The sequence below is a fragment of the Propithecus coquereli genome, unplaced genomic scaffold (assembly GCF_000956105.1).
Source record: "Propithecus coquereli isolate 6110/MARCELLA unplaced genomic scaffold, Pcoq_1.0 Scaffold59, whole genome shotgun sequence".
Taxonomy (NCBI): Eukaryota; Metazoa; Chordata; class Mammalia; order Primates; family Indriidae; genus Propithecus; species Propithecus coquereli.
This window is the reverse complement of record NW_012151840.1, coordinates 2,907,767-2,925,676: the sequence shown is the minus strand read 5'-3', so window position 1 is coordinate 2,925,676 and position 17,910 is coordinate 2,907,767. Positions and strand designations below refer to the sequence as shown.

At 52.8% G+C, this 17,910-nt stretch overlaps 1 protein-coding gene across 2 annotated transcripts in view; it reads right to left on the bottom strand.

Annotated features, from left to right (window-relative positions):
- Positions 1-17,704, bottom strand: part of KCNN3 (potassium channel, calcium activated intermediate/small conductance subfamily N alpha, member 3) — a 155,735-nt gene extending 138,031 nt beyond the window's left edge. For both annotated transcript variants that reach the window (XM_012658559.1, XM_012658558.1), the window contains exon 1: positions 16,486-17,704. In XM_012658559.1, coding sequence (XP_012514013.1) covers positions 16,486-17,388 — 903 coding nt within the window. In that variant the 5' untranslated portion in view covers positions 17,389-17,704. The remainder of the gene's footprint in view (positions 1-16,485) is intronic.
- Between the last annotated feature and the right edge of the window lie 206 nt (positions 17,705-17,910).

Genomic DNA, 17,910 nt, shown 5'->3' with positions numbered 1-17,910 from the left:
GTCATCGAAAGCAGGGTTTCTCAACCTCATGCCACTCACACTTTGGCCTGGGGAATTCTTTCTCGCAGGGGGCATTCCTGGCCTCTACACACTAGATGCCTGTAGTAATATACCTCCCCTAGTTGTGACAATGAGAAATGTCACCAGACATTGCTAAATGTTCTGTAAGGAACAAAATCGCCCCAGTCGAGAAGCCCCAATCTAAAGGCACAGTTGGATCCCAGGTCTCATGAAAGGGAGGGCGCCTCCCCGCTGTTCCCCCTCCTCCTCTCCTGCCAGGTGCCTCTTTCTCCCCTGCTCCTGCTGCTCCTCGGGCACCCCTAGCCCCTACAGTTCCGGGGCCTCCTCTGTCCCACCTTTCTCCTCTCTAGGGGCAGAGCCGGTCTGCCCACAGGCATCCTTTATGTTGGACGTGGACGCAGGGAATCAACACTCACTGAGAGTCAGCATTGACTAAGTGTCAGTCACTGCACTGAGGTCCTTCGTTAACATCACTTCACAAAACACCTACAAGGCAGGCACCATCACCGCCATGAAACAGATGAGCAAACGGACTCAAAGATTAAATCACTGACATCATACAGCCAACAAGGGTTGGGATCTGGCTTTGAACTCAGGTCAGAAGGCCTGTTTCCAGCAGGCCTAGGCTGCCCAGGTGGGGTGGCCTTGGTCTACAGTCCCAAGCCCCTCACCTCCAAGCCTGGGTCCCAGCATCAGATGCTAGTAGGACTGGGAGAGGACCTCAAGGCCACTCTCCTCCCAGTCTCAAAGGAATCAGGTGGCTTCCCTGCATGGTCCCTGAGAGCTCTGGGCCCTCTATGGGCTTTGGACGCTCAGTGACATGGGTGCTACACGTGACACTGGGGTTCCCAGGATCTAGTCCTCATCTTCCCCAGCCCAGAGACTTTGAAGAGCTCATTCCACCTCTCCAGGCTCATTAATCCCTTCCCCCACATCCCTGTGGAGTCGAAGGTGCTAGAAAATTAGGACTGCGTGTCTTCAGAGTTTTATATTATTTCAGTAACTTTCCATAAAATCAGGCTTCCCAGCCATGCTAGGGAGCTTCTGATCATTATGAGTCTTTTTATTCATCAGACTGCTCTGGGATCAGCCTTGAGATTTGACCTTGAACTATGGACTGACTCAGAAAGACCCCAGCAACTTCCAGGGACCTTGAGGGAGTGGACACCAATGGTGCTGGAGGCACAGATAACTTGGCTGAATTTTTTAGAAACAAGGCCAGCTGTGCCATGAACTGACCTCTGGAATGCAAGACTGGCCATCCTTCATGGGGCAGGAGCCCAGGCAGAAGCCTTCCACAGCCTGAGGTGCCAGCCTCCGACCTCCACAGCCTCTGGGGCATGTGCTGCCCACAGTTATGTTGAAACTGACACTCCTCAAACCTAGTAGGTCCAACCACAAGCTCCCTATCTTCCCCCCAAACCTGCTTTACCCACTCTCTTCTCCATTCGGTTAACAGAAACCCTACCTTCCAGTTGCTTGTTGCTTGGGTCAAAAGTCTTGGCCTTATCCTTGACTTCCCCTTTCTCTCACCACTGCCACCTGCTCCCCCCATGATCCTTCATCCAATCCTTCAGGAATGCCTTCCTTCCAGAGATGCCACAGACTCAGCCACTTTCTACCATCTCACTGCTACCACCCAGGCCCAAATCTTCTTAATAGGGCTCCCTAGCCCTGGCTCCTCACTTCCCTGTCTGTTCCCAACTCTGCAGCCAGAGTAATACTATGAAAATGTAATTCAGATTTTGTTACTTCTCTACTCTAACCCCTCCACCTACTCCCATCTCACCCAGGGTAAAAGCCAAACTCCTGGCCAGGCACAGTGGCTCACACCTGTAATCCTAGCACTTTGGGAAGCCAAAACAGCAGCATGGCTTGAGGCCAGGAGTTTCCAACCAACCTGAGAAAGACCCCATTTCTACCAAAAATAGAAGAATTAACTGGGTGTAGCAGTACACACCTATAGACACAGCTACTCGGAAAGCTGAGGCAGGAGGATCACTTGAGCCTAGGAGTTTGAGGTTGCCGTGAGCTATGATGACTTCACTGTGCTCTAGGCCGGGCAAGACAGAGCAAGACCCTGTCTCAAAAAAAGGCCAGACTCATCACAATGGTCTACAGAGTCTTGCCACGGGCTTCCTTGCTGCCCCAGGCCTGAGCTGTCCAGTACAGTAGACACTAGCCACGGAGCCCCTGCAATGTGGCTAGTGCAACTGGATTTTTAAATCCATTTCATTTTAATTCATTTCAATATGAAAGCCAATACTCCATTCATTTATTGCAAAATTTTTAAGTATGGTTGCAATAACTTGGGTGTGTAAGTCTACTCCTTTATATGTTAATTTTACAAACTTCAAATATAGATCAGGTATTTCCAATGAAGATTTAGTGTCTGAGATGTGCTGTAAGTATAAGATACATACTGGATTTCAAAGACTTAGTATGAAAGAAAGATAGAATGTAAAATATCTCACTAATAATTTTTCACATTGCTTATACATTGAAATGATAATATTTAATACTATTAACATTAATTTCACATTTCTCTTTTCAAATTTTTTAATTTAGCTACTAGGAAATTTTAAATGACAGAAGTGGCTGGCATTCTGTTTCTAATGACCAGTGCTGTCCAGACCACACCAGACATGGTCCTGACCCAGGGCCTTCGCATTGCTATGTCCTCCTCCCCCAGAGGGCTGGCTCCCTTACCAACTTCAGACCCTCCGTGAGACATCACCTTCCCAGTGCGGCCTCCCCTGAGCACTTATCTAAAATGACTCTCCCCTCAGAAGTCCCTGCCCTCCCAACCAGCTTTAATTTTCTTCATAGCACTTACCACCATCTAATGCAATATATAATTAACTTACATAATTTACTATCAGGTTTACCTACTAAAATGTAAATTCCCCAAGAACAAAATTTTTGTTTCATGGTTTTTCTCTACTAAGTCTTGCATCGCATGAGAATGTTTTGGTCAAAGATGGACCACGAGGACAGTGGTCCCATAAGAATATAACGGAGCTGAAAAACTCCTTTCGCCCAGTGACATCTTGATGACTCTGACCCTGTGTAGGCCTAGGCTAATGTGTATGTTTGTGTCTCAGTTTTTAACAAAAAAGTTTTAAAAGTAAAAAAAAATTTTAGTATTTTAAAAATGGAAAAAAGCTTGTAGAATGAGAATACAAAGAAAGAAATTATTTTTGTACAGCTGTACAATGTGCTTGTGTCGTGTTATTATGAAAGAGTCTAAAAACTTTATAAAGTAAAAAAGTTACAGTAAGCTAAGGTTAATTTATTATTGAAGAAAATGATTTTTTATAAATGTAGTGTAGCCTAAGCATACTAGTTATAAAATCTACAGTGGCGTGCAGTAATGCCCTAGGCTTCCACATTCACTGACTCACCCAGAGCAACTTCCAGTTCTAAAAGCTCCGTTAGTAGTAAGTGCCCTATACAAGTATAATGATTTTCATCTTTTATATCATATTTTTACTGTACCTTTCCTATCTTTAGGTATGTTTAGATACACAAATACTTACCATTGTGTTACAATTACCTACGGTATTCAGTGTAGTAAATTCTGTATAGGTTTGTAGCCTAGGAGCAACAGGCTATACCATACAGCCTGGGCGTGCAGTAGGCTACACCATCTGTGTGTGCGTAAGTGTGCTCTATCACGCTTGCACAATGATGACATCACCTAACCATTTCCCAGAATGTATCCACATTACACAATGTATCACTGTATATTCCTGGTGCCTGGAACCATATAGTGGCACATAATAGGCATTCAGTAACTACTTGTTGAATCAATAAAATGACCTATTTTTCTGCCTGGGCTCCATACTTAGCTGGAAGTTTCACGTACCTAGCACATAGTAGGTGCTTGACAATGGCTGTTGAATGGCAAGTTGATCTGTTAGCAGGATCATTGGGGCAGCAGAGGCAGCTTAGCTGAGTCATCCCGCGGAAGGCGGAAGCAAGTGCCAAGGGATCTCGAACCAGACACTGTCTCCCCCTACGGAGCCCCTGCTCCTCTCCCCACCTCCAGGAGAACTCCTCGTTATCCCAACAGCCTTGGATACCCTACAGGAAGGTACATTTCTTTCCTTTCCATCAACTTTTATTCTCCCAGTGAGAAGACAAATCTGTTTCCCCTCCACCAGAAGGCCTTGAGCCATGGCTACGTACATTATAGTAATTAAATCCCTGCTGCTAGGAGGGTTCAGGAGACAAACAGGCCTCATGCCAAGGGCTGGCCTGCAGGAGGGAGGCCGGCCAGAAGGGCCTCTCAGCTGTCTCTCGATAGTGAGCAAATCCACTTAGCCACAATGCCTTCACAGGTTTTCACTTGTGGGGCAGGAAGAGAAAAGCTCCCGGCCCACCCTCCCAACCTGCACCCGTTGAGGAGCAGCTGGGAGGAGTATCGCAGCTTTCTTCAGCTCCACTCCCTAAGTGCGTCCATCCTCACGACCCTCCCGAAGACGGCCAGTGGAGGAATCGTCCTCCGCAAGCTCACTTCCCTCATTCTCTGGATGACAAAACAGAGACCCAGAAACCATGTTTCCCCGTGCCTGGTCCAGGGCTTTTCCCTTCACCCACACACTCAGCTGACCTTCCGTGAGTGCTCAGCATGAGCCAAAAACCATGCGACATGCTCTGTGAACAGCAGCATCTCACTTAGTCCTCACAGCAGCCCCAGCAATCGGGTGATGATTAACCCCCAAGGAGACTGCGAATCAAAGCCACACAGCCAGTAAGTGATAGAGCCAGCACGGAAGCCCAGCTCTGTCCAGTGTTAAGGCCTGTCCCCTACCTCCAGGCTAGACAGGCTAAAGCCTGTCCTACCTCCGCACAGAAGAAGCAGACCTGGGAGACAGGCCTGGGAGACAGACACGCAGGAAGATGAAAGAAGTGAAGGCAAGATGGACCTCCAGGAAACAGAGGGCAGGGAACAGACAGAAGGAATGGGAGACCCAGTCTCAGGCCTGTGGGTCAAATCCAGGCCACATGTGTGCGGTTTTGTCTCCTTTAAAATTCACATCATGCCGGTCATTACATCTCAAAGCCCACCTGGCCCACCAGCCTATGAGCTCCGTGTCTGCTCAGTGCTGAACCCCCAGAGCCAATCAGAACACCTGGGGGTGACTTTGTCTCGCTCCATGACACACGTCCCCAAGGGGAGAAAGCATCGTCATCCCCATGTATAGACCTGGACACTGAGACTCAACAGAGGCCAATTTTCTCAATGAGGTTGCACAGCCGGGAAGCCACAGAGCTGGGACAAGAGCACCAAAGCGTGTGCTGTGGATGGCCCATGGGAGACTTTCTGCAGCCCCAGAGCCCAGCACAGCTCCTGGCGGTTCAACAAACCTCTGTGTCTAAACTGACAGCATCCCCTCCACCACTTGCCTCTTCCCCGCCCTCCTCCATGAGCACTGATCCCCTTGGGGCTCTGGGTGCGGTGGCAGGGCGGTGGGCGAGGCACCGTGAGGGGTGGGTGGGTGGGGGTGGAGAGCTCTGGGAGAGCTTGAATGAGCCCAGTCCAGGGTGTGACCTGCAAAGGCACATCTGCTGCACAGGGCATGGGCTCAGGGACACTCTCCTGGGTTCAAATCCTACCTACACTGCTTCCCACCTGTGAGACCCTGGGCAAGTTACTTAACCTCTCTGAGCCTCAGGGCTGTCACCTGTAAAACGGTGGTGATTAATTACGTCCACTTCACAGAGATGTTGTGAGGACTGAATGAGATGGGGTGTGTAAAAGCACAGTAGGACCTTAATAAGTATTCATGCTCTTCACCTCCCCCATCTGTCCCCCTTCACTCCTGAATAAGACCTGATGTTGCTTTGGAGTCATTTTTATGGAAGGAAAAAGAAGTTCCCATTTTATGAGAGTAGTGCATTCTCCCAAGCTGCTGTGGACAGAAGCATTATATATGATCCCATCCGCCCACGAGGAAACCCTCATGACTCAACCTCCATCCCAGGCTTGCTCTCGGCTTGCATCAATTTCATTTCACTCTTGAGGGATCTTTCCATCGCTGGCACACAGCATGGACCCAATCTGGTGGCTTATGCCAAAATGACCTCTCACCCGGCTCAGCACCATTACTCCTTGGGAGCAGGGAAAGCATCTTGGCAGAACCTAACACCAGGTCCAGCCCAGAGCAGGAGGGGCCAGGAACCGTGGGCCCAGCTGTGAAGGACCTCGCATGATCCCAGGCCACTGAGCTCTTGGAGGAAACCACCAAGACAAAACCCACCATTGACCAGCCTGGACAAGAGCCCCTGGGTGCCAGGTCTGTCCCACTTCGACGACTCCACCTCCATCCTCAGCATGAGGAATTAAAATCCCACCTTCCAGATAAAGAGGTCACTCAAGGCCACACAGCCAAATAGCCAAGAATTAAACCCAGATCCGTGTTAAAAGGCTGAGCTCTTCCAGGAAGAGTTGGTGGCAAACAATACATTTGGTTGAGAAGCGATGCTTTCGAGTCTTTGAGGACACAGACCCTTTGCACTCCTGGGACCTAGAACAGGGCCTGCCACACAGTGGATGTTCAGGATACGTTTAGAAAAGGGAGGACAGGAGAAAGAAAAAGAGAGGAAGGACTAAAACCCAGAACGCCTGGATTCCAGCTGCACCTTTGCCACGTACAATGCTGAGTGGCCTTGGGGTCATCTAAGGAAGAGGGCAGTCCCTGCCCTGCCTGTCTCACAGGGGTGGGAGGGCTGTGTAGGGGCCATGTCCACCCAGGCTGGCACACCTGGCGGGTCCATGGAGCTTGGTCATTCAGGGTAGGTATGGTGCCACACCAGGCCACCAGCTGCCCCTGAGGAGGCCTCCCCTGGGCCATCCACCAATGGCATCCAGCTCTGAGCTCCTCCAAAGGCAGTGGCCCAACCCAGAGCAACATGCCTGGCCCAAGCCCTCACTGTGGGAGAAGGTAACATTACCCGGGTCAGGGGCTCCAGGCATTCCCACGTGTGGGAGCCAACATCTTCCCCAGTGGAAACTGGAAAAGAAGAAAAATAGCTAAACCCCAATTTGTTAAAATCAGAAATATTCTCAAAAGGGAAAAAATGCTCTGTGAGGATCCTGCTCGTGGAACCTTGTGAGGATGCAAGCAGGTGCCGGCTCACGCGAAGGGCAAGGAGGAACTACCATCTGCTGGCAGCGCCAGAGTGTGCCGGCCGCCGCCGGCTACTTGCCCAACCATTATCAAGTGTAAGTCTCACTGGGTTAGTGAATGTCGTGATCCCCATTTACAAATGGGGAAACTGAGGCTGGGAGAGTTTGAGTCACAGGCCTTAAGGCAAACCAGCAGTGAGGGGTGGGTCAGAATTAGCACCCACAGGAGCCCCTTCCATTCAGAGCCACCTACAGGCCAGCAAGGAGTGGTGGCTCAGGCCGGTCAGGAGATCACCTGTCTCCTCCCCTTACTTTCCAGGGGAGCCTGGGCAAGGCACCCACCTTATGGGCTTCTCCATTTTTAACCTGATGCCAAACACCAAACAACTGTCCTTGTAGATGCCAGCTGGCAGGCCCGTGCCTGTGAGCTCTAAGGGGCAGGCACCAGCCCCTTCAGCCTGTGAGGAGGGTCCTATAAGCCAGTCCCTGTTCACTTGACACTAAGCACCAGTCCTGTCCTTTAAGAAAAATGCCCAATAAGCTGACTCAAGAATAACAGATGCCAATTTGCATATTATTTCACACATCATTTGCATGTTGTTCATTTAGTATCACCAAGGCTCTGCTCAGAATACAACTCTGGCTACCTTGCAACCAGGCCTTGTGAAAAAAAACATGGCTTCCACGCAGGGCCAGCCCTGGTCCCCTGGCACGTCCCTCCCCTGCCCAGCTGCCCCTGGTGCCCCTTGGCACCTGGCTGGAAACGTCACCAACTGCCGCAGCCCTGGCGCTCCAAGCAGGGTGAAAGGGACAGGAAGAACCTTTTGAAATCTATTATAGAAAGCACTCTGACTCAAGTCTTGAAGGGAAAATCGTGTTCTCTTGACGACACATCAGGCAAGCTGTAGCATTTCTTCTCTTCCCTGTCCCAGGCCAGCCTCCTGGTTGGCCCTCTCCCCGCAGCCCTGCTCTCTCAGCCTCTTTCTGCCTGGTCATCGTGTGTCCCCCTGACCTTTCTCCAGGCCTCTCAGCCTCTGGCCTGGCCCCACGGGTTTATTTTTGTTCTCTCTCCACCTGTCCGATTTGCATGTCCACACCCAGTGAGCTATGCCCAGGCCACAGATTGCTGACTCTGAGTGTAGAATAACTGGGCCCCATGAGGTAAGAAGGTTCCAGAAGCCCAGCCCAGGCCACTACTACAGCCTTGCCTTCCAGGGAACAGCCCACTTCCCTCTCACTTATACAGAGTCACCCACTGAGACCCACCCAGAACATGACTGGGTAGCTTGTCACCGAAGTGAGGTCGTTTGATTTTATGAGAAAGAGGGTACATTCCTCATATGCTCTCCTAGCAAGGACACCATCTCCTCCATGGCAACCTTCGGAGTGTGGAGGGGTGTCATGCACTTCTGTCCCTCCAGTCTCGGTCCTCAGGGTGGCACCGCCTAACAACCACTCTAATAAAAGCAACAGTTGACAGATACCGAGATTCAGCGTGTGGCAGCTCTGTGCTGGGTATTATGTGACAGGTAAGAGCTGTGGTTCCCTCTTAACATCTGAGGAAACAGCCTCCAGGTTCAGTAAACTCCCTGAGGACCCCCCACTGGTACGCTGCCGAGCCCAGATTTGAACCCAGAGCCCAAGTCCTTAACTACCACGCCAGGCTGCTCGTGCCAATTACGACCGCCTCTGAGAGAGGAAGAACATCGGATCTTCAGTCCTAAGTGTGCAGAAGTCTGAGCCCCTGGCAATTACAATACTAACTAAATATTAAATCTGTCACTGTGCCCTCGTCCTTGACATGAGCATCTCACTCCCGGCCCAGAACCTCTCGGGATGGGGCAGAACCAGCAACTTTCCCAGTCCCCTCCTGCCTCCCGACCTGCCCCTGTGTACACCACATGGCAGGAACCTCAAGTTGTCCTGCACGCCCAACTCCCTTCCCTGCACCCTCTGCCCAGGACCCTCCCATCCTGGCTTGTCCAATCCTTCCGGGACCACCCCCCTCCTGCAGGGAGTCTCCCCAACGTCTCCAGCCTGAGTGACTGTCTCCCTCCCCAGTGCTCCCAAGCACCAACACCATAAACCGCAGCCAGCCTGCATCAATGCTGTCTGGGCACACGCCTGACGCCCCCCGAAAACATGAGTTTGAGGACTATGGCTTGCTCGTCTCTGTGATGGAGTGTGATCCGGAATCGGATTACAAAGCCTTGGAGCAGGAAGGGAGTTCAGCTTTTATTTTTAAGCTAGAGAAACAGGGGCCCAGAGAGGTGAAGGGCCTTGACAAAGATCACACAATAAGCTGGAAGCAAGAGGGGAAGCACATCCTCAGGGCTCCTTCAAAGCCGAGACAGCGCGTTCTTCAGCACTAACCGCCGCTGACAGAGCTGAACAACGGCGTGAGGCACAGGCAGGGAAGTAGAAAAATGGGACTCGAGAATGAAGAAGATTCTAGAACCACGAATAGAGAAGCCCTTAGTGGTCCCCTCACTCAAATCCCCAGCAGAGGTTTGTGGTGGGGTTCAGAAGAGAGAAACCAGCAATGCACTAGAGACCTGAGCCCTCCCTCTAGAACCATCTCTCCCGAGACGGGTGCCTGGAGTAAGTCGCTCAACCCTGTGACTACCTAGAGGAAGTCATAAAACTCTGCTGCTCAGTTTTCTTATCTGTGAACACAGTTGGTTGTGACGAGTCCTGGGGCCATCGTGGGGACCGTGAAGGACAGCAGGCATGAAAACACCTTGTGATGTGAGATGCGGGGCCGTGTGTCTCGCCCCAACACGTAGCCACCCGGCCAGGAAGGAGCCGAGAGCAAGGCAGGGTGAGAGAGGTGGGAGGGCCGTGTGGGGAAGTGTGGGTCAGGTCTGGGGTCTGCCTGGTTCCCTGGGGATGCAGCCCGGGGTGCAGGGGGCTGTGGCAGGAGCCCGGACCAGCCCAGGCCTTCGCAGGATGGGCTGTCATTTCCTCTGAAATCCCCACACCCACCCCGCTCACAGCCTGAGACCCCCCAGTATCGCCCCGAGGGCAGTATCCCCAGACCCCCAATGGGGAGGCTTCTCAGGACTGTCCAGGGCCTGTCCACAATCTCACCTTGAACCCAGGCCACCCCAGGGGCCTTGCGCTGGCCGCCCCTCAAACACCGCCTTCTCTTTGTACCCGCACTAGTCTCTCCCAGCCTCCATCAAGCCCTTCCTGCCTAACTCTGGGTAAAGCTCCTCCCATCCCAACGTTTTGCATCATGGGTCTCAGGTCCATAAACTTGATTTGTCTCTTTTAAGAACAGAAGCAATTTATCCAGTAGCAACAGGCAAGGGAAGGGCCATGAACTTGAGAGTCCAGCAGCCCTGGGTTTTGATCTCAGCGCCACCACCAGTAGCGTCAGCTCCTAACAAAGGGGCCACGACCACCATCGCTCCTAGGACTCTCAGATGCAAGTCAGCCCAGTGCTCAACACATGGTCCTTGCCTTTCCCTCTCCTGTCACTCAGCAGCATTCACGGGCACAAATGCAAAGCAGTGTGGTCCCTGCCTCCCCGCCCTCTGCCCTCCTTTCCCTCAGACCCCAGCTGAGCTCCTGGGGGTGCAATGACAGGATGGGGGCAGGGGGCACCTAAAAACCCATTAGCCTCCTCCCAACTTTCCTCACTAGAAGAAAAGGTACTAGAATTTTCCTCCCTACAGCTCTGGGGAACAGCACAGTCTTAGAATTCCCCACCCTCATTATTTAAAGAGGAATAGGTAGCTTTCTTTCTCGCTTTCCCTTTGGGGTTTTGAAAGAAAGAGAAGAAAAACAGCTATGCACGAACACGCTGGCGTGCCTGTCACTGAGCTGAGCGAGGTGGCATCTCATCAATATGCAGCTGCCCCTCACAACCCCCCACACACTCGTTTTCTACCCCAAATGTGCTTTACAAATAACTGCAACACAACCGAAGATCTCTGTTCTGATTTTATATTTCCATCCAGGCCTCGGATTCACTACAGAGGTTACTCAAGTTTCTTTTTATCTTAATTTTCTTTACCTCATATTTTTTAAAAGCAGATCTTTGACCATGGCCTCACAGATCTCCCTTCCTGAAAGCTCAATAAGAGAAACACAAGGCCATAAAATAGCTTTCTAATTAGTGTGTGCAGGAGATAAATGCCCCAGCCATTATGCCCGTGCCCAAGCGCCCGGGTAACGCCGCCTGCGGGGAAGGGAAGTCCGGATGTGCTATGAAGTCTTTCCCCCAGGACAGTTATAAATAGTGTGATGACACTCAAAGGATAAGTATATACAAAAAGTTAGCTCTTCCCCCCTGTGGGCTACAAATGTTTGACTCATTTGCAGACTGTCCACAAAGATTATAAATAAAGTCACCACCAGTGGGGGTGGGGGTAGAAGGGCCTGTTTCCACACTGCCAAAGCTCTCCCTGCTCGGGGCCAACACACTCAGTGTGACCTGTGAAGACAAAATGTGTGCCTGGGGCCCTTCGCAGCTGGCTCTCAGGCTCCTGCTTGTAGCCAAATCCTTTGTACACATTCTGTTGCCTTCTGCAACCCTGTCCTGCAGGTCATCCCAGGAGGGGTCCATGGAAAGGCGTCTGTCCTATTCCTACTTTCCCATCACGCCTGAAACCACTGACACCAGTGCCCTGAGGCACCTCCTCGAAAACATCAGGACATCCTCTGACAGCCAACAACCTGTCCCAAAGCAGCACCTGGGCCTGAGCAGAAGGTGCAGAGACAGTCACCCAGCCAAGCCCGGGCTGCGGCTCGCAGACAAGACCTCCGTGAGCAGGGAGGGCAGAGAGCGGAAGAACTGGGACCAGTGATACCGCTCAGTCATTGGGCTGGAAGCTGGGGGTGGACTCACTGACCTCTGTGAGGTCAGCAAAGAGACAGACAACACGTTGGCCTAAGGGACACCATTCTCTTTGAAGAGTGAATGGCCAGGTGACCAGGCTCCCCTGGGCATGCAGAGAAGCCTGCGCCATCAGGGTGGCTTCCCACAAGGTGATCTGAAAAAGGAAGAGTAACTAGAGGTGAGAAAAGAAGCCACCCACGGAAGTGGACAGGTTAACTGGGTAAATGCCTTCCCACCCAGGCCTCTTTCTGTGGCCTGCGTTACTCCCACAAGGCCAGGCAGGGGCAGCAGGGAGGAGCCCAGGGGCAGGAAGTCGGTGGGGTGGGCAAGAGCCAGGCAGGGGACTGGCTCTGCCTGGGAGGTGAAACTCAGACCAGTACCAGTTTCAGGCCGGGGGTGGGGAAGTGGTTTGAGGTGTACAAACTGCTAGGAAAGAAGAGCCGCCCTGCTGCACCAGCATTTTCCAGCGTCCCCTGAGACTACCCTCTCCCGCCCGACGCCTGGGGTCCCTGAGAAACAAGGGCCACTGGTGCCTTGCCAGCTCAGCCACCAACACAATGGCAGGGTGAGGGTGCTAAAGTCCAAGCCTGGGGAGGAGGGGGAGGGCAGGCCAGGCCCCCATCCCTAACTCTCTCTAGACCCAGTGAAGAGAGCACAGCAGCCAGCTTAAGGCAACCAACTGGGTTTGCACCACACCAGCTCCAGGAGGAAATGCGAACACCAGGAACGACTCCCCAGATGCTCACCGCTCTAACCTTGACAGGCACTGAGAGGTAGAGAGAGACAGTGTCACCAAGATTTCTCAACAGGATCTCTAGACCTGGCCTTGTCATGGTGTCTGAGCTTTCAGAGAGTAAATTTACCTATTTAAAACAGAAAAGAAAAGAAACCAGGACTCCTCATTCAGTTCACGGGGAGCCCAGTTCTTTTAGGAGCCTATTAGGGCCATCTCGGGCATCTCCAGCATTTGGTCTCCTGGCCCTGGCATAATAAAAAGCAGCTCTCCGCTTATCCGAGCTCGCCCCACCCCCTGCTCCAGCGATGCCTCCTAGCAGAGCTTCCTCCCAGTGTCAGCGCCTACCGTGAGGGTGGAAGCTGGGGATCGTTCTGTCCCCATTGCTCAACCTCCTCACGCTGGCTCCATTTGCATTAATTTTGAACATGCTCAGGGCGCATGCATGTTCCTTTCAGAGAGACCCAGGCCTTTTCGGTGAATTCCTTTCCCAGTAACAGGCATCAGCCAAAGATAGGTGAACAGGAAGGCCACAACCCCGTGGAAAAAAAGCAGAGAACTTCAGAAAGCAATGGCTCAGGTACAAGGTTAGTAAATCTTCAATCACTTGGAGGAAAAAAAGTGTGTCCCCTCCCAAGAGCCTTTGAGTGGGAACTGCCACTGTCAGGGCAGAATTACCCAATCTGACTAGGGTCCCTGAGGTCATCCTGTCCATCCTCCTGCCTCCAGACGGGCCAGCAAAGCAACCAGACACACAAAGCTTTCCAGCAACAGAGGGAGTCCCCCATCCCTCCCCAGGGTCCAGTGAATGTCTCCGAGTTCTTCCAAGTGGTGATTCTTCCTTCTAACCCAAACCCTCTTGCCACAAATAGAGTCCATTTCCTCCATAAGGCTGGGAAACAGATACTCACCTCCCCCCACAACAGATCCATGTTTAAAGGTGGTCTCCAGTCAGACCCGACCCCTTCTCAGACCTTCTTCCCTTCAAGATACTTCTCACTCCTTTAACAAGTCTTAGTTCCCAATCTGTTAAGGCCCCAACTAATTCTAGAGCCAGAGTTAGATAACAGAGGAAAAAAGACATCTCTTTTCCTCTTATCATCATCATCAATAATAATCACTATAGATACCATTTGTTGAGCAGGCACTTATCTAATTTAATTCTCCCCACTTGACAGCAGGGGAACCATGCTCGAAAAAGCTGCATGACCTTCGGTATCAATCTCTGGTGTTTAAAGAAAAGAAAACAACCAGGGTGTGGGGGGTGGGGAGAAAAGAAAAAAACCTACATGACTTGTCCAAGATCACACAACTGGAAGTAGCAAAGCTGCGATTCCACTTTGGTCCAATTCTTTGAAACGATCCTATTTGCCTCCAGGAGAGAAAGGAATATCTGCCTTGGCCCCGCTGTGTCCACAGGAACTGGCACATAGGAGGCACCCAGAAAACACGTGTTTCATAAATGTCTCAAAACATGGATGGACAGGTGGAAGGATGGGTGAGTAGGTAGGCAGATTAAAGTGAGCCCCGCTTATCATACTGGCCCCAAGGTGCACAGGAAGTGGCCACCTCACCAGCTAAGACAAGCAGGACATTCTCAGCTGCTGCCCCCTCTGTGCTGCCATCAGCCAGAGGGTCGTCAGTTTAAAAATGGGGCAAGTCAAGCACCTCAGGTGGTATCACCCTTCATTAACTGAAAGTCTGCCTGCCCCAGCTCTGGGAAAACCCCCTTCCCGGAGTTCTCCATCAGGAGTGGCACCTGCCCGGTGGTGAGCCTCTCGTCACATTAAGACAAATGTGCATGGATCCCACACTGGGATCTGTGCACAGCCACTGGCTCTGGGAAGAGCCGTTTCCTCAAGAGCCCTGACTACGGTGTCACTGAAAGAAGAGGTGCTGGTCTTGCCCCTCACCACCCCCCAGCACTTGGGCCTTCATCAGTTTCCCCCAGCGAGGGCCCCTGGTCCCAGGACTGGGTGACTGGAGAGAGCTAAGGCTGTGACCAGGGCAGCTGCCAGCCCTGCCAAGGCTGCCAGCCCCATCTCCCGGAGTGCCCAGCAGGAGAGGCGGTTCTGAGAAGGCAGCGAGCAGAAGGACCCGCAGACTCAGAGGCTCATTACAGGGAATGACTAAGTGAGCTGCGATTCCAGGGGAAACCCCACTCACTTCTGCTCACGGAGGGGCTCATCCTTGAGCTATTTAGACTAAGGCAGCTTCCAGGTGCTGCCCTCAACTGGGGCAATCCCCTTAGAGCAGCGGGGTCCCTGGAGGACCCTCTCTGCCTTGGTTTTGGCTATTCAGGTTGTCTTGACAGGTCTGCCCCACCCGTTTCCAGGGCGGGCAAGTCTGCCCACCCCCGGTTACAGTGAGATGCTGGGAATGGGGGAAATCCGATCAGCACCTCCTGGGTTTTTGCGGCTGGATTTCAACAAGGAATGTGAATGTGACAGTCTCGCAGCAGCTGTGCCCTGCCTGAAACAAGCTCTATTTGAAACCTCCAACAGCTGAACCCCTCCCAGCTATCTGCCGACCAACCCGCCCAGCCACCCTCTGCCCAAAATGACAAATAGAGAAATCCAAGCAACAAGCAGGCATACGCATACATGTACACACCCCCCCCAACAAATTGGGGTGAGGGGTATAACGGGAAAAAAGCCACTTGTCCAATGATTCCCCAGCCTTCCAGCCCGCAGCAGGAGGGCTCCTCTGCAAGCAGAGCATGGACAGAAACCCACCTTCCTCAATCTCCATTCCCTGTGGGAGGGAAGCCCCCTCCTCCATCTTGGGGCTGCACCGAGAGGCTGGAGCAGTGGGGCCAGCTCCCCCTAAAGCCGGTGCCTGCCGCTCTCCATCTGGGCACACACACACTCGTCTTTATTTATCCCAAGAGAAGGAGTAGGGGTGGGAGGGGAGAACTGGGGCTGAGCTGGGGGTGCAGGCTCCCAGGGACCGCCCGGGAAGCCCTGTCATCCCATCCCAAGATGAGGTGCTCCCCCCAGCTGATGCCAAGGCGGCGCCCATCTGCTCTGCCCGGGTAACACCTGTAGCCATTTTTATCAGGAGATGTTTATGAAGCAGCAGCAGGTTTATTCTGAGTCCTCTTTCCTGAGGGAAGGGACCACTGATTTCCTCCATCTGTATTTTTACCCTGATGCCCTCAGAAGACTCAGGTCACGGGTGGTTTTCTATTTTGCCAGAGTCTCTCTAAGAAGAGGGAAATAGAAACTTGGGAAGAGAGGGAGAAGACAGGGAGAGAAGGGACTTGGGCAATGGTATGGAATCCCCACCCCCCACCCAGACATTTATTTCTGTTTTATCCTCAAGAAAATGGAGTGGAGCAGGGAGGGGAGGAGAGGAGGGGAAGTCGCAGGAACTGGCAAACACATCAAGGCAGAGTGTAATTAATTGGTGCGTTAAGCTGCTGGGTTATGCTTTAGTACGAGTGAGCCAGGAGGAAAAAACGATTTCTCAGAAGGGATTCTTTAATCCTCCCTAACACAGAGTCTGCATATTAGACACAGTGTATGGGGATGCCCACCCCCGAAGGCAGCGAGGAATGAATTCTCCCGGGATCAAGAAGGAAAACCATGGGAAGTTAGAGTGTTCAATATAACTGAGCAAACGCCTCTCATCGCTACCACCACCTCTCTCTCCGTCTCTCCACCTCATTCTCCCTCTCTCTCAAAATCTCTCGCTTGCTACCTACATATTCCTTTTGTTCAAGGTATAAAGAGAAACCGCAGCCCCTACCTTTGAGTACAAACCCCAAGAGAGCTCGGTCTCTATCACCATAACAACAATTCCAAACATCCCAAAAATCAGAGCATAGTCACTCAGTCGCTTTCTCTTTTCAAACAGGGCCCTCCTGTGTCCCAGCTTATAGCCAATGTTTTGGTTTTTCCGCTTGTTGGCTTTGGGGAAGGTGGTGCTGCTGGCGGTGGTGCCGGCATGCTGGTGGTTGTGGGTGGCGTTGGGGTGATGGAGCAGGGTCTGGTGGGCATGGTTGTCCTCCCGGGAGGAGATGACAATCTCCGGGGGGTTGCTGGGGCTGAAGAGCTGGAGGGGTTGGCCCTCGGGCTCGGCCTCGATGAGGTTCCTCCGGGAGGCGCTGAGGCGGCTGAGGGGCTTCATGACCCCACCGCTGTACTTGCAGGAGCTCATGGCGATCTCCGTGAAGGGGTTGCTGTCCCGCCGGTGCACCAGGGGGCTGGCCTGCCGGTGCCGGCTGCCTCCACCAGGCCCACTTGTGGCTGTGGAACTTGGAGAGTGGCCAAGCAAGTGGTCATTGAGATTGAGCTGGCTGCCTTGCCTGGAGGAAGGGTGGAGGATGGCGGTGGAGTTGGATGAAGGGGGGCCCCTGAAAGCGGTGGGAGAGGAGTGCAGCAGGCCGGGGTGGACGGGCTGGCTCTGGAGTTGGGCGAGCTGAGACAGGGGATGCGGTGGCTGTTGCTGCTGCTGCTGCTGCTGAAGCTGCGGAGGCTGAGGCTGCAGCGAGGGTCCCGGGGGCTGCTGGGGGGCTGCTGGTGGCGCTGGCGGCGGTGGTGGCTGCTGCTGCTGCTGCTGCTGCTCATCCCCAGAGGATGGACAGGGGCACTTGGGGTCTTCATCCAGGTCCCCCACCCCCGAGTCATGGAAGTGCCCAGAAGTGTCCATCTTGGGGCCTGGCGGTATTCCCTGCAGCACAACCCCCCACCCCAAAGCCACCCTCGCTCCAAAGATGTCCTCAAAGAAAGCCAGGCATCCAAGCTCCCCCACCAGAGTGTCTTGGCTCCAGTCCTCTCTCTTTGGCTTGCTTCGGTTCTCTGGGGCTGCCTGGAGTCCAGACGCTGCCACTCAAGAATGCATTGTATTGGGCAGGGAGGAAGGGCAGGAGGGGAGCTTGGAGAAAGAAGAAGGGGGAGAGAGAACTCTGTCTCAGGAGGTGGTCCTCTAGGAGCGTGCGAGGCCAGGCTCAGCTTCACTCCTCGCTGGCTCAATAGCTTCGCTCTCCTCCTCCTGCCGCTGTTATATCGTAAGCCAAGCCCACTTATTAGCAGCTGGTCTCATTGGCTTGGCTGCACTCTCAACCGCCTCCTAGCTCCGCCCCCCGCGGAGGCTCCTCCCCGGAGGAGGGGCCTGTCGTCCTCGGCTCCGGGCGCCAGTGGCAGCGCAGCGAGGGCTGGGAACTGTAGTTTT